At 49.7% G+C, this 27494-nt stretch overlaps 1 protein-coding gene across 2 annotated transcripts in view; it reads right to left on the bottom strand.

Moving 5' to 3' along the window:
• Positions 1–5344: 5344 nt before the first annotated feature.
• HSPA12B (heat shock protein family A (Hsp70) member 12B) overlaps positions 5345–27494 on the bottom strand; it is a 67891-nt gene continuing 45741 nt past the window's right edge. For both annotated transcript variants that reach the window (XM_066572867.1, XM_066572868.1), the window contains exons 11-13: positions 25083–25341; positions 11088–11191; positions 5345–7830 (exon numbers count right to left, since the gene is read on the bottom strand). In XM_066572867.1, coding sequence (XP_066428964.1) covers positions 7190–7830; positions 11088–11191; positions 25083–25341 — 1004 coding nt within the window. In that variant the 3' untranslated portion in view covers positions 5345–7189. The remainder of the gene's footprint in view (positions 7831–11087; positions 11192–25082; positions 25342–27494) is intronic.

Below are 27494 nucleotides of genomic sequence, written 5' to 3'. Positions count from 1 at the left end.
TGGCCGCAGCGATTGGGTATCCAGGACTCCACCAGGCACCGCAGGGACTTGTTTGTGGACATTGTATGGTGGCATTATTTAGGTAGTGTCTGGCAGTAAAAGTGTGGTCCAATATACAGTATGGCAGTACTAGTTACTCTCCATATTGCACTGCTGTGCACCTTATGGTGGTACTATGGGACCAATATACGCTATCCTGCCAAACAGTTGAGAACGTTGTGTGGAGTGATGAATCCCCCTACTGTATCTGCACATCATTTGGATGTACCTTCTGTAGAGGATCCTGGGGACCGCCTGCCTTCTACCAACAGGTGAGTACAGCGGAGGTCTCGGCATGGTCTCTGTCTGTTGGTTGTAAGGGCAAGAACCATGAACACAGAGGTGACCCTGACATTCCAAACAATGATTAATACTCTGGGAACGGTTGGCCATACTTCCAACAAGACAACGCGCCTCGTCACACGTTCAACACTCTTTTACGTTGCTTTGAGGTTATGGATGTCCCACGATTTGACTGGCTGCGCAGAATCCAACCTAAACCCGACTGAATACTTTTGGGATGAACTGGAACACCTGGTCAGGAAATATGAACAGTGCCCATCTTCTAAAAGAACTTGTCAGATGTTTGCAGGATGAATGGAGGGAAAGAGCTGGGAGCGATAAGTGCTGTCTCGTCCGCAGACACTCTGGCAGACAATTATTAACGGAAGGCTTAGCCAATACGCACCCCGCACGGCAGACGTGTGGGTGTCACAATAAAGTACCTCTGTGCGGTGATCCTAATTATGGACAGCCGCACAGGAAAAGCCTGTGATGTGAATGGATACCTGGTTTAGAACTTGGGTAGTATGCGCTCTCTCTCTGTTGCAGGGACTCACTCCTCTCACATCCACACTCCAAGTGCTACGGATGTCGCTCCTCTTCCTCCATCTTCACCTACATAGAAGCTGAAGGTGCTTCCATGCGGCTCTGTGTTAGCACTCTCTCAGGTAGACAAGATGGAAGACCTCCTTTCGCTCTCAAACACTCTCATTATAACCTCACTTGTACTACATGACAAGACAAACTGATACATTTACATGCAGGCAATGATTTTATTACAGTTAACCCTTCAGACGCTGCAACTGTGTAACACACACACACCCTGGACAAGCTTTGCACAGTGCATCTACATAGGACAAACATGTATGACATTTATGGAGGTGTGAAGGCTATAGGCCTAAAACTTTATATATTTCATCCTGTCTCCTATTTGTTACAGGAATTAGAAATATACTTTTGCTAAGTACTATTCTCTATATCTTACATTCTTCCTTATCTTCTGTTACACTGTGCAAAGGTCAGTGTGCAACAGTGTCCAGTAAAGACAAGGCCTTAATGATTAACTGCTATCTATGTAAAAGCACATGACTGGCTGAAATGTACACTTATTGACAATAGACCTCTCTCCTATGAAATACTATATAAAGGAAGATGTTTTGTAATAAAGGGAGATTGCTTTAAGATCATGATGTCTGTGGCCATTGCTTTCTCACGGCGGCCCCCATAACCACCTCTGATTTGGAGCCTCACAGCATATTGATGGAACGATTGATTTTCCCAAACAGAGGGGCCCAGGATGATGTGCAGGGCCACTACAGAACTACCAGCTGAAGTGTATCAGGTGTTAGTGAGAAGTATACCATGGAGAATATCTGATGTCACTAGGGCCAAAGGAACCAATCACTTTAGGTGGAGTAGGGTACAGTGTGGCTTTGGGCTCCACTGTTATTTGTGCACTGCACGGTGGTACTATTTAGGCACTGTATGGCACTATAGTAGGGCTCAATACACAGTATAGCAGTACTATTAGGCGCTGTCTGGCCCTGTTATATGTGCACTATATGGTGGTATTATATAGTTAATGTCTAGCACTGGTACTTGGATATGCTTATAAGGGTTATTGACCAAGATCCCTATGACGCTGCTATTTGGGCTCTCTGACACATGGTGACATTATTTGGGAGCTCGACTATCATATCTAGTCAGTGCTGTTGGGTTGAAAACACAATAATAAGCTGACGAATGATTCTAGGTGTGGGGGTTTATTAAATATACTAATCCAGGACTACTAGCGTGTATAATAGAAATGTATACAGGACCCAAGCCAGGACAACAAGAATTAAAACCTCCATGCTTTACCCTGCAGGCTGCCTACTAGTGTGTAGGACCTGTGGTGGCTTCTTCCATAGCCCAGGCTTTCTGATGCTATGAATGAATTACAGGTTCATAGGTCCATGGCAGATGGGGGCTCCTGTCCAAGCCTGGGTCCCAGCAGTCACCAGTTCATAAATCTGTGGTGAATGGGGGCTCCTGTCTACACCTGGGTCCCCACAGTTACTGGTTCATCATGTCATTGGCAGCTCCTGTCTACGCCTGGGTCTCTGCAGTTACCAGTTCATTGCGTCATTGGCGTTTGGGGCTCCTGTCTACGCCTGGGTCCCACAGTTACCGGTTCATAGGTCTGTGGCGGATGGGGGCTCCTGTCTACACCTGGGTCCCTGCAGTTACTGGTCCATCATGTCATTTGCGGCTCCTGTCTACGTCTGGGTCCCTGCAGTTACCGGTTTATCGTGTCATTGGCGGACGGGGGCTCTTGTCTACGCCTGGGTCCCTGCAGTTACCGGTTTATCGTGTCATTGGCGGATGGGGTCTTCTGTCTACGCCTGGGTCCCTGCAGTTACCGATTTATCGTGTCATTGGCGGATGGGGGCTCCTGTCTACGCCTGTGTTATCGCAGTTACCAGTTCATTGTGTCATTGGCGGATGGGGGCTCCTGTCTACGCCTGGGCCCCTGCAGTTACCGGTTTATCGTGTTATTGGCGGATGGGGGCTCTTGTCTACGCCTGTGTTACCGCAGTTACCAGTTCATTGTGTCATTGGCGGATGGGGGCTCCTGTCTACGCCTGGGTCCCTGCAGTTACCGGTTTATCGTGTCACTGGCGGATGGGGGCTCCTGTCTACGCCTGTGTTACCCCAGTTACCGGTTTATCGTGTCATTGGCGGATGGGGGCTCCTGTCTACGCCTGTGTTACCGCAGTTACCAGTTCATTGTGTGATTGGCGGATGGGGGCTCCTGTCTACGCCTGGGTCCCTGCAGTTACCGGTTTATCGTGTCATTGGCGGATGGGGGCTCCTGTCTACGCCTGTGTTACCGCAGTTACCAGTTCATTGTGTCATTGGCGGATGGGGGCTCCTGTCTACGCCTGGGTCCCTGCAGTTACCGGTTTATCGTGTCACTGGCGGATGGGGGCTCCTGTCTACGCCTGTGTTACCCCAGTTACCGGTTTATCGTGTCATTGGCGGATGGGGGCTCCTGTCTACGCCTGGGTCCCTGCAGTTACCGGTTTATCGTGTCATTGGCGGATGGGGGCTTCTGTCTACGCCTGGGTCCCTGCAGTTACCAGTTCATCGTGTCATTGGCGGATGGGAGCTTCTGTCTACGCCTGGGTCCCCCACAGTTAGTGGTTTATCGTGTCATTGGCGGATGGGGGCTTCTGTCTACGCCTGGGTCCCTGCAGTTACCAGTTCATCGTGTCATTGGCGGATGGGAGCTTCTGTCTACGCCTGGGTCCCCATAGTGTGGGATTTGTGGCCTCAGCGGCTCTTTCTTCCTTGTACCGGATTGAGAGGATAAATAAAAATGTGTCTGTTCTGTTTCATACACGGTAATTAGACAACGTGAAAACAGAATGTTCTCATCAGCGGCTTCCGTGTGGGAATTATTTATCACGTCTGTCAGATTACAGCCAAGGAACGAGAACTCTGACACCTCAATTATATCCTTATAATAGTACATCATGCTGATGAGCGGTAACAGAGGGGGTTGTTCTCCCAGTATTGTGTATTACACAGGGCAACTGTAATATAAGAACACTGCAGACAGTAACTCCGTCTATTACCAACTACTAAATATTCTTGGTGGTTAGTACTGGTGGTGCAGGGGTTAATGAGGATGTGCAGCGTTAATGGGAGGGGGTTGCAGTGGCTCATGTGAGTGGGGCAGGGGTTGGTGTTGGTGCCAGGGATAGTGGTGGGGGAAGGGGGTAGGGTTGCTGGGGGTTGTGTAAAGGATTAGTGAGGGGTTGCAGGGGTTAGTGAGGGTGGTGTAGGGGTTACTGGGGGAGGGGGGTGCAGGGGCTAGTGCAGGTGGGTGGGGGTTAGTGGAGAGGGTGCAGGGGCTAGTGCAGGTGGGGCAGGGGTTAGTGGTGGGTGTTAGGGGGAAGGGGGGGTTTGCAGGGGCTACTGCAGGTGGGACAGGGGTTAGTGGGGTGGTCTGCTTCCCCTCACAACCATATACTGTAGGTCCGGTATGCCATAAAATTCTACTTGTAGCCACCACTAGGGGGAGCTCACTGCATAGGGGTTTATACAGCTCATACTGAACTGTATAAAAAAAAACTCCTTTCACTGTGAGCACCACCTAGAGGTGACAGGAAGAAGTTTATCCTTTAAAGCGGTTGTCTCGCGGCAGCAAGTGGGGTTATACACTTCTGTATGGCCATATTAATGCACTTTGTAATATACATTGTGCATTAAATATTGGCCATACAGAAGTTATTCACTTACCCGCTCCGTTGCTGGCGTCCTCGTCTCCATGGCTCCGTCTAATTTCGCGTCTTCAGGCGTTTTTAGACGCACTTGCACTGTGCGGTCTTCTGCCTGGTGAATGGGGCCGCTCGTGCCGGAGAGCTGGTCACCGCGTCGTCATCGTAGCTCCGCCCCGTCACGTGTGCCGATTCCAGCCAATCAGGAGGCTAGAATCGGCAATGGGACGCGGAAGACAGAAGAAGAAACTCCACGGTGCACCATGGGAAGACCCGCGGTCCACCGTGGGAGAAGACCAGCGGCGCCATCTTTAAAAGAAGAAATGAAGAAGCTGCAGACGCTGATGCAGGTAAGGGCAATGTGCTTTTTAAAAACTAACACATGCTTTCTTTTTCACAGGGCAGAATGCAGGGGACCATTTAAAAAAAAAAAAAAAAATCGCTTTCGCCGCGAGACAACCCCTTTAACTTGGTCAAGGGGGTTTCCCAGTGCTGATCCCCTGTTATGTTTTATACCATCTGCTGAGTTGCTGTATCTAAGCCTCTGGTGTGATACCGTCTACTGAGCTGCGGTACAAGAGAAGAGGTTGTATGGTCCCACAGACGCAGGATATGTATACAGTAGTGGTTTATTTAGTTCCTGGGATACATATCATACATGGTACACAGATGCTACAAGTAACAGTTACAGGTAAAAAAATATATTCTGAATACATTGTCATATATAGCCTTCTTGATAAAACACCGACGTTGGGGGGGGGGGGGGGGGGGTTGAGCTGAGGATAAGGGTTTATATTGAACCTTGTCCTTACATTTACATGGGATGGCGGACCTATAAGTGACGGTATTGCGGATGGACAGCTCACAGGGCTCCATAGCGGCAACGAGAAACGTCCCAGTCACTGCGGCTGATCCAAAGGATAAACCTCACAGTCAGCCGAGACAGAAGCGGCCATATTAGATGAGGTCATGTCGGTTCTGGAGATAATCGGATGGTGGATGCCAGGGCTCTGCCTCCTAGGAGTGGCATATACCTACCATAGAGGCGGACCGCACCACGGGGAAGAGGAAGGTTAATAACCAAAGGGCAAGTTAATTCCTAATTTCAAACCGTTTCCGAGTCTGGATTCTGGAATTGGATAGCAATGTCCTGGTAGCAGTGCTGATCTCTGAAGGGGATGGTTCCTACGCCCTTGGCAACTGCATGCAAGGAGGATTCATGGTGCCCATACAGTTTCATTAGCTGTTGGCTTAACCCCGCACCCCCCACATACAAGCCCCCTGGAATCACAGTGTTATACATGGGGCAGTAGTAACAGCTCTGGCGGCAGCTTACTTCCAGGGATGAGAAAAGGATCCTTAAAATTCAACATAGCCAATCCTTCACAAGTCCCACCCTCACAATGAAGGTCTCACCTGTCTTTTGTACTGACAACGCACGATGAGGTTAACTAGTCCATTCCCATTCCCATTGCAGTGCCTAGGGCTTCTACAGGAGATGGACAGGACCGCTTGAGAAGTGGCATTCAGCTTACTGGCGGTGGTGTCTGCTCGGGCTCCGTTGCCTCCGCCCTTCCCCAGGTCACCACATCAGTACTCCTTGGGGAAGGAGGCTCTTGGCTAAGTGTCCATTCCGGTTCCTAGTTGTTTTGGAAGGAGACATGCAGGGCTCTAGAAGCTCTTTATGAGACCCTGTCCCGCTCCTTCAGTCATCAGTCACTATTACTACAGGGGCCATTAAGAGTGTCACTACTACTATTGGGGCCACTAAGGATGACACCATTACTCTGTCACTTCAGACAAGTCTAAAGTGTTTAAATGTGTTGAATATCTTGTGACTTTCAATGTCTGTAAAATTAGTGTTTCTTATAAAGCGAAGGGAGGGCACAATTTACACACTTCGCCTCAGGCAGCGTAAGGTTTGGGGTACCGCTGTCTCTCCTCATCGGACAGTGGAAAGTTCAAACCGTGGTCTGATGTGTATGGGGGCCTTTACAAAACCAGTAAGTTGCCAATACGGCTAGCCTGCGGATGGGTGGAGCGCATACTTTGCGTTCGTTCACTGTAAAGTTCCCTTTCCAATGCAACTCAATCTCACAAAGAGTCATCACCTGATTATACCAAAGGCCGTCAGCTGCGGGAAACATGACCGTTAGCTTCCATTTTTGTGGAGTTTTGGGGGTTTGTATAAATGTTTTTTTTTTGTTTTTTTTTTAAGACAAATAAATAATTCTGAGAAATATTTTCTGACTTTATGAAGAGCTAAAGCTTCCCGAGCACCAGAGTCTGTCCAGATGTTCATCGACCAGGAGTAGGAACTCCATGATAAAGTAAGAATCGTCCACAAGTTGGTTGAACAAAAGATGTTGGGTCAGAGTTACAAAAAGTCTCATGTTGACACCGGTCCTGCATGCGCTTTATAAATATGGCGCATGGTTGACCAAAAAGTAGCAGCCTCTACTAGAAACATGAAACTGTGCCAACCTTTACAAATGCTCCTGATCCCTCTTCTGTTTCCGGTGAAGGTTATTGGGATTCTGGCTCTACATAAACAATAGTCAAGTGCTGTAAGTTCACGGTCATGTGAGATGTGAGATCTTCCATCAGTTGGAGAGGAAGTCAATGGAAGCTCGGACAATCTTTGAAGTCTTGACGTCCATGGCTGTGACCTTGATTTCTGTGTCTCCAAACTGCATGCTGGCCTTAATCTCCCGACGAAGGATCTTGCCATTCGCCTCGTTGAGGTCTGGCAGGTCTAGGTTGATGGTGCCACACTTCCTGACGCCAGGATCGGTGATGTACACCACGTCATCACTGGAGGAACAATAAATGTTGATGATGATTTTGCGTTGGCCGAGTCGGGCAGGGCAGTAGCTCCTCTGTACGATGTCTCCAAGAGCCACCGATTGGTCTACAGACACAAACTTATCGAAGATGTCAGTGCACCAGTTCTTATCTTCCTTCACAAGGAGCTTCTCTTTTGGGTGTTTTCCTTCCACAAACTTGTTAAGGACGCCAACCCCGTAAGTGAGTGGTGAGCGCCTCACTCTCACAATGGTCGGGTCGAGGCCAAACAGGACGGCTCCTTTGAGTATTGTCAGACCAACATCTTGAGGGATGATGACCCGGCACACTTCACTGAAAGCCAACTGGACGACATTCTGCAACATGGGAGACTCTGCAAAGCCGCCCACCAGGAAGAGGTACTTGATGCCCTTCACCTCAGGTTTGTTGATGAGATCTCCTACAAGAAGATGAAACCAGCTTCAGCTCATGATGGTAAGAATGGGGGTGGGGGTGGGGGGTACTGATCAGCGATTCCCTGATTCCCCCACAGTTCCAGAATCCAGTTCTAAAAATTGTGGAATAGAAGATGGAACAGACACCAAATGTGTCACCCTGCTGCCTAATTTTATTTTTGGCCTACTCATGGTTTCACTATGGGATGTGCTCAGAATTTTTGGAAGTTTGTGACATTTGTACTTCTATTGGCAAGCCGCTCCTAGGTCTTCTCAAGCATCCATTGTAGGAACATCTCTCGAAAGAGGAAGATGTCTCAGATGCTAGCCTCTTAGCCGATAGCCCGATATCTATAGCCACATTTACAAGGCCATACTAGAGACCTAGAGGGGCAGACCGATAGACATAGAGTTGTAGGTATGTGCTTCATATTTGACTAGGGTGCGGCATATAATTTTGTCTAGCAGTGGCATAGCTATAGGGGTCACAGTTGTGATCAGGCCCCTAACCCAAGGGACTCAAAGCCTTTTTTTGCCACATTGGCAAGCATGACTGTCATTGCTAGAACACCCAGACCCCGAAACTCCGGCGTTCACTGAATAAACTTTAGCACCTAGTCATGTCGCCGTCTGATGGGTCGCACAGCGCGTGCAGCACTCCTGACTTCTCCCATGTCTCCTGCTTCCCAATGAACTGTATGAGCGACAGGAGATGGGGGAGGAGTTGGGTTGTACACACTGGGAAAAATATATTGAGCCTGACATATCCAATGCGGGGCTCAGTACATTTTATAATGGCGCCCAGTAATAAAGGGTACACGCCCCTTCATGTGTTAAGGACATCTGGAACCGTGCGCCTTCTCAGAAATGTACATCAGGTCCCACTTAGCGTACATTTCTGGCATAATTTACACCAGTTTCTAGAGTAAATTATACATCCATTATTCTGGGGCAGCCACGCCCATTTTGGCAAGCTCCACCCACTTTTTTAGAGACATAGCTAGGCTAGTGCAAACAGCAAAAAAAAAAAAAAAAAGCTAATTTTATGTAAATACATGCATGTGCAAAAAATGTCTGTTCTTTTTTACGCCAGCGTGAGTGTTTAAGGTTAGTGGGTGCGTGCTGGACCTTTGGGGGCTGAAGGGGATTCAGCAAGGGACAAATTGTCAGCAGGGGGCACTAGCACTATGGGGGGGGGGGGGGGGGGTCACTGAGAGGGGCATTAGAATAGCGACAACATGGAGGGAGTGTTTAGAGACAAGTTATGGTCTAAAGCAGTCCTAATGGCAATCTGTGCTCAGACAAAAAGGAGGTAAAGCGGAGTTCACCAATCAGAGAAGACATCACAGGGGTCACTGGAGGTAACAGAACTGTGATCACTATCACTGTGTAGAGCTGATATCTGACTGTTAGATGATGACTGCATTATTCAGAGGTACTCAATGCTACCATACATGGAGATGAGCAATAGAGGGGGGGGGGGTAGCTGAATTGTGCACCAGGGCCCATGAGCCTTTAGCCACGCCCCCGCTGGCTGATAACCCCTGGGGGCCATATTGGTTGACACCCAGCTTTCCAGAAAACAGACATAACTGTGAAATTGATGGTGATGCGACTTCTTATCCCATTTTCAGAGTCTGATGAATGCAGAACAGCAGCTGTGCGGGGGATCCGGAGCGCCGCGCACAATCCTGCAGACGCTGCGCCCTTGTCATTGGCTCCCGGGATACATTATTAATGACATCTCGTCTGCATTACTGAAGCGGTAAATAATCCGTATCTGTTACACTGCTGATGAATCTACCAGCGCAGCAGAAGACGACCGCCGCTCCGTGCCCGTGCCAATCTATTAAAGGGCACATTACCCCAACGTGCTGCTCTTGTCTTATTAGTTATATCTGGTGCAGGGAAAGCTGGGTGACAACCAAAATGGCTGCTGGTTGTAGTCATAGAGGTAACAGGCACAAAGTGCTGCACTGCTGAAACCATACTGTAACAGAGCAGTGCATGGGAGTCATACAGGAGCCATGGGGGAGGAGTCATACAGGAGCTACGTGGAGGAGGAGTCCTACAGGAGCTAGAAGGAGGAGTCATACAGGAGCTAGGGGGAGGAGTCATACAGGAGCTAGTGGGAGGAGTCATACAGGAGCTATGAGGAGGAGGAGTCATACAGGAGCTATGAGGAGGAGGAGTCATACAGGAGCTAGGGGGAGGAGTCATACAGGAGCTAGGGGGAGGAGTCCTACAGGAGCTAGGGGGAGGAGTACTACAGGAGCTAGGGGGAGGAGTCATACAGAAGCTAGGGGAGGAGTCATACAGGAGCTAGTGGGAGGAGTCATACAGGAGCTAGGGGGAGGAGTCATACAGGAGCTAGGGGGAGGAGTCCTACAGGAGCTAGCGGGAGGAGTCCTACAGGAGCTATGAGGGGGAGGAGTCCTACAGGAGCTAGGGGGAGGAGTCCTACAGGAGCTAGGGGGAGGAGTCCTACAGAAGCTAGGGGAGGAGTCCTACAGAAGCTAGGGGAGGAGTCCTACAGGAGCTAGTGGGAGGAGTCATACAGGAGCTAGTGGGAGGAGTCATACAGGAGCTAAGGGGAGGAGTCATACAGGAGCTAAGGGGAGGAGTCATACAGGAGCTAGGGGGAGGAGTCATACAGGAGCTAAGGGGAGGAGTCATACAGGAGCTAAGGGGAGGACTCATACAGGAGCTACAGGAGAGGAGTCATACAGGAGCTACAGGAGAGGAGTCATACAGGAGCTAAGGGGTGGGGATTCATACAGGAGCCACGGGGGAGGAGTCATACAGGAGCCACGGGGCAGGAGTCATACAGGAGCTAGGGGTGGGGAGTCATACAGGAGCTAAGGGGAGGAGTCATACGGGAGCTAGGGGAGGAGTCATATGGGAGCTAGGGGGAGGAGTCATACAGGAGCTACGAGGAGGAATCATACAGGAGCTAGGGGGAGGAGTCATACAGGAGCTACGGGGAGGAGTCATACAGGAGCTACGGGGAGGAGTCATACAGGAGCTACGGGGAGGAGTCATACAGGAGCTACGGGGAGGAGTCATACATGAGCTACGGGGAGGAGTCATACAGGAGCTAAGGGGAGGAGTCATACATGAGCTAAGGGAAGGAGTCATACAGGAGCTAAGGGGAGGAGTCATACAGGAGCTAAGGGGAGGAGTCATACAGGTGCTAGAGGGAGGCATCATACAGGTGCCACAGGGGATGAGTCATACTGCTGCTATGGGGGTGGAGTCATACCGATGTGCTGCACGATCTGCTGGATGGTGGGCTGGAAGAGCTCGTTCATGGCTTCAGACGACATGCGGAGCATCCCCTGCGACGACCACTTCACGAAGTTCACACTGTGAGAGGGAGAAACATCAGAGGTTACACCCTTATTATAGAACTGCAGGGGGCGACACTTCATGCATTCAGCATCCTACAGCCCATAGTTATTTCTCATGGTTCTTCAGAAGCCTGGTCCAATAAATCACAGTCTAATCTGATTTAGTTCAATTCAAGTTCAATCCACCTTGACACTTACACTGCCCCCACAACAGTGACCTCCACAGTGCCCCCACAACAGTGACCACCACAGTGCCCCCACAACAGTGCCCCCACACCGGTGACCACCACAGTGCCCCCACAACAGTGACCACCACAGTGCCCCCACAACAGTGACCTCCACAGTGCCCCCACAACAGTGACCACCACAGTGCCCCCACAACAGTGCTCCCACACCGGTGACCACCACAGTGCCCCCACAACAGTGACCACCACAGTGCCCCCACAACAGTGACCACCACAATGCCCCCACAACAGTGACCACCACAATGCCCCCACAACAGTGACCACCACAGTGCCCCCACAACAGTGACCACCACAATGCCCCCACAACAGTGACCACCACAGTGCCCCCACAACAGTGACCACCACAGTGCCCCCACAACAGTGACCACCACAGTGCCCCCACAACAGTGACCACCACAGTACCCACACAACAGTGACCACCACAGTACCCACACAACAGTGACCCCTACAGTGCTCCCACAACAGTGACCACCACAGTACCCCTATAACAGTGACCCCTACAGTGCCCCCACAACAGTGACCCCTACAGTGCCCCCACAACAGTGACCACCACAGTGCCCACACAACAGTGACCACCACAGTGTCCCCACAACAGTGACCACCACAGTGTCCCCACAACAGTGACCCCTACAGTGTCCCCACAACAGTGACCCTTACAGTGCCCCCACAACAGTGACCCCTACAGTGCCCCCACAACAGTGACCCCTACAGTGCCCCCACAACAGTGACCACCACAGTGTCCCCATAACAGTGACCTCCACAGCGCCCCCATAACAGTGACCTCCACAGCGCCCCCATAACAGTGACCTCCACAGCGTCCCCATAACAGTGACCCCTACAGCACCCCCACAACATTGACCCTTACAGTGCCCCCACAACAGTGACCACCACAGTGCCTCCACAACATTGACCTCCACAGTGCCCCCACAACAGTGACCACTACAGTGCCCCCATAACCGTGACCCCCACAGTGCCTCAACAGTGACCCCCACAGTGCCCCAACAGTGACCCCCACAGTGCCCCCACAACAGTGACCACCACAGTGCACCTATAGCAGTGCCCCCATAATAGTGACCACCACAGTGACCTCCACAGCGCCCCCATAACAGTGACCACCACAGTGCCCCCACAACAGTGACCCCCACAGTGCCCCCACAACAGTGACCCCTACAGTGCCCCCATAACAGCGACCACCACAGTGCCCCCGTAACAGTGACCCCTACAGTGCCTCCATAATAGTGACCACCACACTGCCCCCACAACAGTGACCAAAACAGTGCCCCCACAACAGTGACCACCACTGTGCCCCCACAACAGTGACCACCACTGTGCCCCCACAACAGTGACCACCACTGTGCCCCCACAACAGTGACCTCCACAGCGCCCCCATAACAGTGACCACCACAGTGCCCCCATAACAGTGACCACCACAGTGCCCCTATAGCAGTGACCCCAACAGTGCCCCCATAACAGTGACCCCCACAGTGACCTCCACAGTGCCCCCATAACAGTGACCACCACAGTGCCCCTATAACAGTGACCCCAACAGTGCCCCCATAACAGTGACCCCCACAGTGCCCCCACAGTGCCCCCACAACAGTGACCACCACAGTGCCCCCATAACAGTGACCCCTACAGTGCCCCCACAACAGTGACCCCTACAGTGCCCTCATAACAGTGACCACCACAGCGCCCCTATAACAGTGACCCCTACAGTGCCCTCATAACAGTGACCACCACAGTGCCCCCACAACAGTGACCACAACAGTGACCACCACAGTGCCCCCACAACAGTGACCTCCACTGTGCCCCCACAACAGTGACCACCACTGTGCCCCCACAATAGTGACCTCCACAGCGCCCCCATAACAGTGACCACCACAGTGCCCCTATAGCAGTGCCCCCAACAGTGCCCCCATAACAGTGACCCCCACAGTGACCTCCACAGTGCCCCCATAACAGTGACCACCACAGTGCCCCTATAACAGTGACCCCAACAGTGCCCCCATAACAGTGACCCCCACAGTGCCCCCACAACATTGACCTCCACAGTGCCCCCACAACAGTGACTCTGACAGTGCCCCCACAACAGTGACCCTGACAGTGCCCCCACAACAGTGACCCTGACAGTGCCCCCACAACAGTGACCACCACAGTGCCCCCACAACAGTGACCACCACAGTGCCCCCACAACAGTGACCACCACAGTGCCCCCACAACAGTGACCACCACAGTGCCCCCACAACAGTGACCACCACAGTGCCCCCACAACAGTGACCACCACAGTGCCCCCACAACAGTGACCCTGACAGTGCCCCCACAACAGTGACCCCCACAGTCCCCCCATAACAGTGACCACCACAGTGCCCCCATAACAGTGACCACCACAGTGCCCCCACAACAGTGACCACCACAGTGCCCCCACAACAGTGACCACCACAGTGCCCCCACAACAGTGACCTCCACAGTGCCCCCACAACAGTGACCCCTACAGTGCCCTCATAACAGTGACCACCACAGCGCCCCTATAACAGTGACCCCTACAGTGCCCTCATAACAGTGACCACCACAGTGCCCCCACAACAGTGACCACAACAGTGACCACCACAGTGCCCCCACAACAGTGACCTCCACTGTGCCCCCACAACAGTGACCACCACTGTGCCCCCACAATAGTGACCTCCACAGCGCCCCCATAACAGTGACCACCACAGTGCCCCTATAGCAGTGACCCCAACAGTGCCCCCATAACAGTGACCCCCACAGTGACCTCCACAGTGCCCCTATAACAGTGACCCCAACAGTGCCCCCATAACAGTGACCCCCACAGTGCCCCCACAACATTGACCTCCACAGTGCCCCCACAACAGTGACTCTGACAGTGCCCCCACAACAGTGACCCTGACAGTGCCCCCACAACAGTGACCCTGACAGTGCCCCCACAACAGTGACCCTGACAGTGCCCCCACAACAGTGACCACCACAGTGCCCCCACAACAGTGACCACCACAGTGCCCCCACAACAGTGACCACCACAGTGCCCCCACAACAGTGACCACCACAGTGCCCCCACAACAGTGACCACCACAGTGCCCCCACAACAGTGACCCTGACAGTGCCCCCACAACAGTGACCCCCACAGTCCCCCCATAACAGTGACCACCACAGTGCCCCCATAACAGTGACCACCACAGTGCCCCCACAACAGTGACCACCACAGTGCCCCCACAACAGTGACCACCACAGTGCCCCCACAACAGTGACCTCCACAGTGCCCCCACAACAATGACCACCACAGTGCCGCCACAAACCACCACAGTGCCCCTATAACAGTGACCCCTACAGTGCCCTCATAACAGTGACCACCAGTGCCCCCACAACAGTGACCACCACTGTGCCCCCACAACACTGACCTCCACAGCGCCCCTATAACAGTGACCACCACAGCGCCCCTATAACAGTGACCACCACTGTGCCCCCACAACAGTGACCACCACAGTGCCTCCATAATATTGACCACCACAGTGCCTCCATAATAGTAACCACCACAGTGACTCCATAACAGTGACCACCAAACTGCCCCCACAACAGTGACCACCACAGTGCCTCTGTAACATTGACCTCCACAGTGCCCCATAACAGTGATCTCCACAGTGCCCCCATAACAGTGACCTCCACAGTGCCCCCATAACAGTGACCTCCACAGTGCCCCCATAACAGTGATCTCCACAGTGCTCCCATAACAGTGACCTCCACAGTGCCCCCATAACAGTGACCTCCACAGTGCCCCCATAACAGTGATCTCCACAGTGCTCCCATAACAGTGACCAACACAGTGCGCACACAACAGTGACCACCACAGTGCCCCTACAACAGTGACCTCCACAGTGCCCCTACAACAGTGACCACCACAGTGCCCCTACAACAGTGACCACCACAGTGCCCCTACAACAGTGACCACCACAGTGCCCCTACAACAGTGACCTCCACAGTGCCCCTACAACAGTGACCACCACAGTGCCCCTACAACAGTGACCACCACAGTGCCCCTACAACAGTGACCTCCACAGTGCCCCCACAACAGTGACCTCCACAGTGCCCCCACAACAGTGACCTCCACAGTGCCCCTACAACAGTGACCTCCACAGTGCCCCTACAACAGTGACCACCACAGTGCCCCTACAACAGTGACCTCCACAGTGCCCGTACAACAGTGACCACTACAGTGCCCCCATAACAGTGACGACCACGGTGCTACTATGACAGTGATATACAGAGTGCCCCCATAAGAGTGACAGAAACCCCCCGATGCCAATGACGTGCCCATGTTACAATCACACGCCCTGGGGCAGATTTACTATTAACCCCTAGAGGACACGGACATTTTTAGTTTTTTGCATTTTGTTTTTTCTCCTCACTTTCAAAAACTGCTAAGTGTTGTGTTTGCCGGTGGCGCCCCCACGTGGGGCTTGTTGTCTGCGGGACGGGCTGTAGTTCTCAGTACTGCCATATAATGTGCTGGAAACTTGTAAACATTTCTAACTTGGGTGAAATGGGAAAGAAAGTAATTTGGGCATTTGTGGCGCGGTGCGTTACGGGGGGATGGATCTCCTCGCTCTGCCGGCCCGACGCTTTCAGTTTATACAGATATGTTTGTCACATTAGATGAAAAAATTTATCAGTTAAAAAGAATGTCTCCTTCCTCCGCTGTCGTTCTAGGGGTAAGGGGGTAGGGGGTAAGGGGGGAGGGGGGGGGGGGGGGGGGGGTTATGCGGACTGAAAGCATACAGTTCTATTTTTAAAAGCTCATCAAAAATGGACGGAGGTGAAACCAGAAAATGTTTAATTCTGTTTTTCTGCTTCTAAAATGGAATAAAAGGAATGGAAAGCTCTAAGACAGATATGAGCGAGCATTAAAGGGGATGTCCAGGTTAGAAGAACACGGCTGCTTTCTTCCAAACACAGCGCCACTCTTGTCCGTGGGTTGTGTGTGGTATTGCAGCTCCATTCCCATTCACTTCAATGGAGTTGATCTGCAATACCACACACAACCCACGGACAGGAGTGGCGCTGTGTTTGGAAGAAAGCAGCCATGTTCTTCTAACCCTGGACAACCCCTTAGTGTCTAATAATTGGACAGGATTAGTAAATCAGCCCATTGACAACTGCAGCCTGTTTCCCTCCGCCACGCGCTGCGCTGTTCCAGCACGTTAGTCGCCGGTTACGTGCGGCTTATGGTCACCGACCGCGCGGCTCAGAGATCGGCACATGAAGGTTTATTGCTGCAGAACAGATTCCGACTTTCTGCTATTAGTCGGAGGGGTTCATGTCTGACAGGTACAAGACAGACGCTCCACTGTTAATGTCCCACGAGTGACCAGTAGGTGTCACCACCACCAGGATGCAGCTTGTTACCTGCTGGAGCAACAACAGTGACACCTGCAGGGTGGAAGAGGAATAGCAGGGAAGCAGTGTTCCCAGAGCCTCCCATGAACGAGGCGTCCAGGAGACAGACAAGGCTTTGTGCTGGGGACACGCTGGGAACGAGGCCGACTTCTCACAGCAGAATCCCCATAATGCAGTCAGTACGGGTCATCGGAGCCGCCGGCAACAAAGACACTCCAATTGTACTCGTGTGTAACTGACCTAAAAAGGGAGATGAGGATATAAGGGGTGCTGGAGCGCAGAGAAAGTCTACATAGTACGGTACCGATGATCAGGCAGGGGATGGCGGTGTATTTATGCATGGGGCAGGTATTGGGGCGCAGTCCTATCATCACTTGTAGTAGCAGTATGTGGGGCAATGTATGGCGCTGCTAAATGTGCGCTGGCTCTGGAGGACACTGAGCACCATATGGCCATGGCACTGAATGACCCCCATATTAGAGCCCCCGGCCTTCTTAGGATTGGCGCTTCCTCGTGACCCGGAGCATAAAATCACGCGACTAGTTCTCCGTGGATCAGTTTCAGTGTGAATCCACATTATGGGGGTCTCACATGAATGGGGTTTAATTGCGAGATCCACAGTAATACGAGGGTAATGAAAGGCATGGGTTTTTGAATTTCGTTCACACTCACGGATACGAATTTCGCATCCTGCGAGTGGAAGAAAAATCGTAGCATGCTCTATTTTGGCATGGATTCCGTGTGGACGGCCCTATTGACATCAGTGGATGCGAGCGGGTATATGGTAGTCTCACTTTTGAGGTATATGGTGGTCTCACTTTTGGGGTATATGGTAGTCTCACTTTTAGGGTATATGGCAGTATCACTTTTAGCGTATATGGCAGTATCACTTTTGGGGTATATGGCAGTCTCACTTTTAGGGTATATGGCGGTCTCACTTTTAGGGTATATGTCGGTCTCACTTTTAGGGTGTATGGCGGTATCACTTTTGGGGTATATGGTGGTCTCACTTTTAGGGAATATGGCTGTCTCACTTTTAGGGAATATGGCGGTATCACTTTTGGGGTATATGGCGGTATCACTTTTGGGGTATATGGCGGTATCACTTTTGGGGTATATGGCGGTATCACTTTTGGGGTATATGGCAGTCTCACTTTTAGGGTATATGTCAGTCTCACTTTTAGGGTGTATGGCGGTATCACTTTTGGGGTATATGGTGGTCTCACTTTTAGGGAATATGGCGGTCTCACTTTTAGGGAATATGGCGGTATCACTTTTGGGGTATATGGCGGTATCACTTTTGGGGTATATGGCGGTATCACTTTTGGGGTATATGGCGGTATCACTTTTGGGGTATATGGCAGTCTCACTTTTAGGGTATATGTCAGTCTCACTTTTAGGGTGTATGGCGGTATCACTTTTGGGGTATATGGTGGTCTCACTTTTAGGGAATATGGCGGTCTCACTTTTAGGGAATATGGCGGTATCACTTTTGGGGTATATGGCGGTATCACTTTTGGGGTATATGGCAGTATCACTTTTAGGGGATATGATACTGTAAATATACCCTAAAAGTGATACTGCCATATACCCCAAAAGTGATACTGCCATATACCCTAAACGTGATACTGCCACTTTTGGGGTATATGGCAGTATCACTTTTGGGGTATATGGCAGTATCAATTTTGGGGTATATGGCAGTATCACTTTTAGAGTATATGGCAGTATCACTTTTAGGGTATATGGCAGTATCACTTTTAGGGTATATGGCAGTATCACTTTTAGGGTATATGGCAGTATCACTTTTAGGGTATATGGCGGTATCACTTTTAGGGTATATGGCGGTATCACTTTTAGAGTATATGGCAGTATCACTTTAGGGTATATGGCAGTATCACTTTTAGGGTATATGGCGGTATCACTTTTAAGGAATATGGCGGTATCACTTTTGGGGTATATGGTGGTATCACTTTTAGGGTATATGTCAGTCTCACTTTTAGGGTATATGGCGGTATCACTTTTAGGGAATATGGCGGTATCACTTTTTAGGGAATATGGCGGTATCACTTTTAGGGTATATGGCGGTATCACTTTTGGGGTATATGGTGGTATCACTTTTGGGGTATATGGCGGTCTCACTTTTAGGGTATATGGCGGTCTCACTTTTAGGGTATATAGCAATATCACTTTTAGGGTATATGTCGGTCTCACTTTTAGGGTATATGGCAGTATCACTTTTAGGGTATATGGCAGTATCACTTTTAGGGTATATGGCGGTATCACTTTTAGGGGATATGGCGGTATCACTTTTAGGGGATATGGCGGTATCCCTTTTCCGGTATATGATACTGTCATATACCCTAAAAGTGATACTGCCATATACCCCAAAAGTGATACTGCCATATACCCCAAAAGTGATACTGTCATATACCCTAAAAGTGATACTTCCACTTTTGGGGTATATGGCAGTATCACTTTTGGGGTATATGGCAGTATCACTTTTGGGGTATATGGCAGTATCAATTTTGGGGTATATGGCGGTCTCACTATTAGGGTATATGGCGGTCTCACTTTTAGGGTATATGGCATTATCAGTTTTAGGTGATATGGCAGTATCACTTTTGGGGTATATGGCAGTATCACTTTTAGGGTATATGGCAGTATCACTTTTAGGGTATATGGCAGTATCACTTTTAGGGTATATGGCAGTATCACTTTTAGGGTATATGGCAGTATCACTTTTAGGGGATATGGCGGTATCACTTTTAGGGGATATGGCATTATCACTTTTAGGTGATATGGCAGTATCACTTTTAGGTGATATGGCAGTATCACTTTTGGGGTATATGGCAGTATCACTTTTAGGGTATATGGCGGTATCACTTTTAGGGGATATGGCGGTATCACTTTTAGGGGATATGGCGGTATCACTTTTAGGGGATATGGCGGTATCACTTTTAGGGGATATGGCAGTATCACTTTTGGGGTATATGGCAGTATCACTTTTAGGGTATATGGCAGTACAACTTTTGGGGTATATTGCAGTATCACTTTTAGGGTATATGGTGGCATTATAGGGACATATTTAAAAAAAAGTTAACTGGATGAGTTTTTTGAGGAGCCCAGCGTCGGCTCTGCGGCTTCTTTGCAGGTTCATTGTCATGTGGTGTAGGTGACTCATGTAGGAACTAATGGCTGTCCCCAGTAGATGGGCTAGGGACGGTCTGTATGACCCGTGTGCCAGGCAGCACCATCACTCTCACTCTCTCCCCCGGTAACCCCACCCCCACCCCACGCAATCCCCCGCCGTCCCCCCGAGCACGCTCGGACAAGAATGTAGTTACTCGAGAAGAGCGAGGCTCGCTCGAGTAACTGACTTATCCGAGCGTGCTCGCTCATCTCTAGTCATAAAGCTTCAGACTCTCAGGACTCTCCTGTCTACATGTAGACACCTATTATGTGGCTTAGTTTATGTCCAAAATTGCGCCATAATTTTGGTGCAATTCACACCAATCTGATGCAATTTTTGGTGCGATTTAGGCTAAACCCCTTTTTCAGAAAAATCGAAAAACCTGCTCAAAAGTATTTACAACCCATGATGAACGAGGCGTAAACACGTCAGGCGGTCCTCTGGGGTAATCTGCACCAGAAACTGTCATAGTTTGAATAGTACATAAGCCCCACGGAGTCTCCGCTGAATGTAGGCTGTAAAGGGTTAACCCACCTGAGACGCTTCTACATGCTTAGAATTGTACATACGTGTACAGACCTTCCAGGTAGGTGCTGTGACGTAACCCCTTCCCATCGTTCACTATTCCCAGACGGTCCGTGAGCTGCGGGGGTCAGCCGTGTCTGACAGCTGATCATGTGCTTGCATTCCCAGCGCTACCATTTACCTCACCTCAGAATATGCGGAAAAACGGTAAGAAATTCTAACTTGGGTGAAATAGAAAAAGAATGCAACTTTACCATTTGGGGTGCAGCAGAGGCGACAGGATCTCCTCGCTCTGCCGGTCGCAGCGATTACAGTTACAATTATTTTTGTTGCAAGAGTTTTAAAAAATAAAATATTAGTTAAAAAGTTTGCTCAGTGTCGCCATCTCCTGGCTGCCATTACTCTTTGTCCCTTAATGGCGGTGTACGAGGGTTAGTTTTTTTGAGGACTGAAAGCCTTCAGTTTTCTTTTCGATAACAGCCACATTTTTTACACCCTGATCAGCATTCGGCGTCCCAAGAGGCCCAACGGAGTGCGATGAGGGGTGCCGCTCGGTTGTCATGGCAGCCGGGAGCCTTCTAAAGTCCTAGGGTACACCTTGACAGACAGCCAGAATACAGTACAATGAAATGCTATAGTATTGCAGTATACTGTGTGAGCGATCAAACAATTGATAATTCAAGCTCCCTCCGGGGACTAATAAGGAATGTTAACATAAATAGAAAAAAGTTTTATTTAAGTTATAAAAAAATAAAAAGTTGAACATTTTTTTGTATCACTGCATCCACAAAAAGCAATTCAAATGTCCTGCGTACCCTAAAATGTGGGGACGAAATAAAGAAGATGAAAAAACAAAAAAGTGCCCCACCGGCCGGGGTTAATTGAGCTCTGCTCTGATGCATGGCTACCCAAAACCTTAATCTCTGTGCTGATTAGCTGAGGGTTTATAAAGGGAGGCCTCAGAAGCTACATAGTAACATAGCATGTAAGGCCAAAAAAGGACACATGTCCATCCAGTTCAGCCCATTACCCGCCAATGTTGATCCAGAGGAAGGCAAAAAACCCCAATGAGGCCAAAGTCAGACGAGCAATTTTTGTGCACACCTATGTACTGCTGCCACCCGACAGAGCAATAGGATGCAGGCAACCCTCGCAGTGATTTTCGGGGAAGGGCTGCAGAACAGTGCCGGGGAGAAGACGCGCCAGAGCTGCACTGCAGCAGAGAGGTGATATATATATATTTTTTTCCAGCAGCTAGGGATGATTTTCTGGGAAGGGCTCATAGTTCAAGCTCTTCCCAAAAAATCTCTGCAGGGGTTGCTTGCATTCCATTGCCTTCAATGGGGCTGCAGTAGCGCTGGCCCCATTGAATGCAATGGCACGGAGCTTCAGAAAGGTGCATTTTGCAGATCCATGCAGCACACTTTTTTTGCGCACATAGATGCTTGTCTGACTGAGCCCTGAGATAGAAGCCAATTTTCCCCTTATTTAAGGGAAACAAATTTCTTCCCAACTCCAAGCTGGCAAATGGAATAATCCCCGACCCTTCTGAAGTAATCAGTGATATAATATGTAATATGGTAACGCTCAAGAAATGCGTTCAGGCCCGTCTTATACTCTTTTATTGAGTTCACCATCACCACATCCTCAGGAGAGAGTTCCGTAGTCTCACTGCTCTTACAGTAAAGAACCCCCTTCTATGTTGTGTAGAAACCTTCTATCCTCTAGATGCAGAGTCCTAGATATAAATAGATGATGGGAGAGATCTCTGTATTGTCCCCTGATATATCCATACATAGTTATTAGAGCGCCCCCTTGTTAGTCCTGGGTATAAATAGATGATGGGAGAGATCTCTGTACTGACCCCTGATATATCTATACATAGTTATTAGAGTGCCCCCTTGTTACAGTCCTGGGTATTATAGATGATGGGAGAGATCTCTGTACTGACCCCTGATATATCTATACATAGTTATTAGAGTGCCCCCTTGTTACAGTCCTGGGTATAATAGATGATGGGAGAGATCTCTGTACTGACCCCTGATATATCTATACATAGTTATTAGATTGCCCCCTTGTTACAGTCCTGGGTATAATAGATGATGGGAGAGATCTCTGTATTTTCCCCTGATATATTATACATAGTTATTAGAGCGCCCCCTTGTTACAGTCCTGGGTATAATAGATGATGGGAGAAATCTCTGTACTGACCCCTAATATATCTACACATAGTTATTAGAGCGCCCCCCTTGTTACAGTTCTGGGTATAATAGATGATGGGAGAGATCTCTGTACTGTCCCCTGACATATCTATACATAGTTATTAGAGAGCCCCCTTGTTACAGTCCTGGGTATAATAGATGATGGGAGAGATCTCTGTACTGTCCCCTGATATATATTATACATAGTTATTAGAGCGCCCCCTTGTTAGAGTCCTGGGTATAACAGATGAAAGGAGAGATCTCTGTATTGTCCCCTGATATATTATACATAGTTATTAGCACATCCCTTTGTTACAGTCCAGGGTACAGTAGATGATGGGAGAGATCTCTGTATTGTCCCCCTGATGTATCTATACATAGTTATTAGAGCGCCCCCTTGTTACAGTCCTGGGTATAATAGATGATGGGAGAAATCTCTGTATTGTCCCCTGATATATTATACATAGTTATTAGCACACCCCTTTGTTACAGTTCAGGGTACAGTAGATGATGGGAGAGATTTCTGTACTGTCCCCTGATATATCTATACATAGTTATTAGAGCGCCCCCTTGTTACAGTCCTGGGTATAATAGATGATGGGAGGGATCTCTGTACTGTCCCCTGATATATCTATACATAGTTATTAGAGCGCCCCCTTGTTACAGTCCTGGGTATAATAGATGATGGGAGGGATCTCTGTACTGACCCCTGATATATCTATACATAGTTATTAGAGCGCCCCCTTGTTACAGTCCTGGGTATAATAGATGATGGGAGAGATCTCGGTACTGACCTTTGATATATTATACGTAGTTATTAGAGCGCCCCCTTGTTACAGTCCTGGGTATAATAGATGATGGGAGAGATCTCGGTACTGACCTTTGATATATTATACGTAGTTATTAGAGCGCCCCCTTGTTACAGTCCTGGGTATAATAGATGATGGGAGAGATCTCTGTGCTGACCCCTGATATATTATACGTAGTTATTAGAGCGGCCCCTTGTTACAGTCCTGGGTATAATAGATGATGGGAGAGATCTCTGTATTGTCCCCTGATATATCTACACATAGTTATTAGAGTGCCCCCTTGTTACAATCCTGGGTATAATAGATGATGGGAGAAATCTCTGTACTGACCCCTTATATATCTGTACATACTTATTAGAGCACCCCCTTGTTACAGTCCTGGGTATAATAGATGACTGGAGAGATCTCTGTACTGACCCCTGATATATTATACATAGTTATTAGAGCGCCCCCTTGTTACAGTCCTTGGTATAATAGATGACTGGAGAGATCTCTGTACTGACCCCTGATATATGATACATAGTTATTAGAGCGCCCCCTTGTTACAGTCCTGGGTATTAATAGATGATGGGAGAGATCTCTGTACTGACCCCTGATATATCTATACATAGTTATTAGACCTATTAAAGTGGCAGAGGCCGTGCACTGCATCCTTGAAGAGGTGCAGGCCATGAAGAAGCCTCATCTACCCCGCAAGTAGTGTAACACAGCTTTAATAGTGTTGCATGTCAGACAACTGCGTTGCAGCCGGTACAAGTGAGTTGCCTGCATGTAAAATGAGCCGTGAGATGCTGCAACTACCAGGAAAGTGTCCTTGAGTGCTCTCCGTCTACTGCTGCCGAGAGTTGCAAGCTGATTGCTGACAGCACTGTCCAAAGGCCGCCATGACAGTATGCTGCCGACTCTTATCAAGCCCAATACCCTGTGAGAGAAAAGGAGCTGAACCTGCAGGACCTTCAGATCGGGAAGTGGTTCTTCGGACTGCGTCATGGAGAGGAGGAGTCCTGAGCGCACTCTACCCATATAAGTCGCGAGAAGCACATATATGAATGAAGGCTTCCATACATTTACTGTGTGCTGAAATGCAGTCGGGGTGGTGTAAATGTATGTGGAATGTGCGGTCTGTAAGTGTGCCTAGCCAACCAGCCTCCACACCACATGGGCAGAAGGAGGCTGGATGTGGAATCCCAGCAGCTGCCAGTCTAGTGAGAGAACCTGAAACTAGAGTCGCACCCCTGAATGTCCATTCATCTGAACTATTGGGAAGTGAGTTGCTAAATTCTAGCCGGATCGGGCATATATGGGGAGTCCTGAGGTGACACGTGCCTTGCTGCCCTCATCTTAGAGAAGCCCAGAGCGATGTGTTATGCCGTATATTGTAAATAGCATTTGGGGTTCCAGTGAACGCTTAGCTGCTGTCACTTTAAGAAGATAATACCGAAATGCGGTGTTATGCAGTCCTGCTGGGCTGGAACCCTCTCAGACTATTACGTCATGTTCATCTATATGATGCCCCACTCCCACCCCTCACCTGCTCTTCCGTAGGGCGGTCTCCACGTTCTGCCTGGTGTGCCTCCTGTAGAAGTCTATGAAGGAGAATGGCAGGGAGATGTTCAGGTGGTTGGACCTCTGCGGAGCTGCAGTTCTTTTCCGAGCCTCAAATGCGATCATCAGATCCACCCAGGCGGCGGGACGCTTCACCTTGAAGGTGTGGATGAAGTCTTCACCGAATATCTTGCACAACATCTTTTCAAAGGCGAGGTCCACGCCGACAGCTCCATAGGGGCCCCCTGTGTGACCAGAACATGTCATATTCTGCACTGAACCTATAGACGGGTCTTATGGAGATCATCACCATGACATTTATACCGCCCCCTGCTGGCAGGTCTGTACAGTTCACTGGCTCATATTTACGTAAGGCCTATTCACACGGACATATTTGCACATGAAAAATTTGCGCACGCGATACACAGAGAATAGAACCCATTGACTTCTACAGGTTTGTTCACAAGCGCGTATCTCACGTGTCCGACTCCATCGTGCAAAAAAATATGCAGCATTTTCTATTTTCCTGCGCAGAGAAATGGAGCATATGAAACTAATTAGACTCTTTAGCCATTTCAATGCACAGGACCGTGGCTGCGGGTTTTTTTCGTGCACGCAAATGCGCACAATTTGCACGCTCAGAAGTACAGTAAAAAAAAACACAGTTGTGTGCGCAATTACATAGCGCCTAATGCAAAAAAACACGCCGTAAATACGCTTGCGCTCGTGTGAATCCGGCCTTAGATCGGCATTTCATACGTCAGTCTAAAGTAAACTTCGCACCGCCATGATTGCGACAAAGTAGTTAAGAATCGCAAGATAAGAGCAGCGTAGCTTTCACCTCCAGCTTACACTGCATGGGGAGAGTCCTCACACCCACTCACTTTGCTTACCTCTTGTTATGCCGTGGTCCTGTGGCCCCCATCATTCTGCACTCAGTGCCCCATAATGACAAAGTGACAACAGGGCAGGAGAAATCTTTGTACATTTTTTTTTCATGAAAAACTAGCATTTTGCAGTGACACAAGTATTCACACCCCTTGGTCTGACGCTTGTAGTTCTCGGGCTCCCAGTTGTCTTCATCATTTCTGAGATGTTTCTACACCTTGATTGGAGTCACCTGGGGTAAATTCAGATGATTTGACATAAAAGACTCCCCTGTCTATATAAAGTCTCACCGCTCACAATGCATATCAGAGCCAAAACCAAGCCATGACGAGGGAAGAACTGCCTGTAGAGCTCAGAGACAGGATTGTGTGGAGGTTCAGATCTGAGGGAGCTACAAAAACATTTCTGCTGCCCTGAAAGTTCCCAAGAACCCAGCAGCCCCCATAATACTTACATGGAAGAACAACCAGGACTCTTCCTAAAGCCATGACCCACCAGACTAAGGGGGAGAAGGGCCACAGTAAGAGAGGAGACCAAGAGACCAGCGGCCCCCATAATACTTACATAAAAGAACAACCAGGGCTCTTCCTAAAGCCGCTGACCCACCAGACTAAGGGAAAGAAGGGTCTTGTAAGAGAGGAGACCAAGAGCCCAGTGGTCCCTCTGGCTGAGCTCCAAAGATCCTGTGTGCAGATGGGAGAAACTTCCAGAAGGTCGACCATCACTGCAGCCTCCACCAATCAGGCTTTATGGCAGAGCGGACCGAGAGAAGCCTCCTCAATAAGACACATGGAAGCTGCCTGGAGTTACCAAAAAGACCCTGAAGGACCCTCAGACTGCGAAAAACAGGATTCTCTGCTCTAAGGACACCAAGATGGAACTTTTTGGCCTCTAAGCGTGCTGTTTGGAAGAAACCAGGCGCCGCTCATGTTTGGCCCAATACCATCCCTACAGTGAAGCCTGGGGGTAGAGCATCATGCTGGGGAAGTGGAAACCGGTCATAGTGAATGGAAACCAGGTGCCGCTCATCACCTGCCCAATACCATCCCTACAGTGAAGCCTGGCGGTGGAGAATTATGCTGGGGAAGGGGAGACCGGTCAGGGTGGGTGGAAATCAGGCACTGCTCATCACCTGCCGAATACCATGCCTACAGTGAAGCCTGGTGGTGGAACATCATGCTGGGAGGGGGGGGGGGTGAGACTGATTAGGGTGGATGGAAACCAGGCGCCACTCATCACCTGCCCAATAATATCCCTGCTGTGAAGCCTGGTGGGGAAGCATCATGCTGGGGGAAGGGAGACCGGTCAGGGTAGGTGGAAACCTGGCACTGCTCATCACCTACCCAATACCATGCCTATAGGGAAGCCTGGTGGTGGAACATCATTCTGGGGGAGGGGAGACCGATCAGAGTGGATGGAAACCAAGTGCCGCTCATCACCTGCCCAATACCATACCTACAGTGAAGCCTGGCAGTGGAGCATCATGCTGGGGGAGAAGAGACCGGTCAGG

Source organism: Eleutherodactylus coqui, chromosome 7 (assembly GCF_035609145.1).
Source record: "Eleutherodactylus coqui strain aEleCoq1 chromosome 7, aEleCoq1.hap1, whole genome shotgun sequence".
NCBI lineage: Eukaryota > Metazoa > Chordata > Amphibia > Anura > Eleutherodactylidae > Eleutherodactylus > Eleutherodactylus coqui.
The sequence above is the reverse complement of the archived record's forward strand: the minus strand, read 5'-3'. Positions and strand labels throughout refer to the sequence as shown.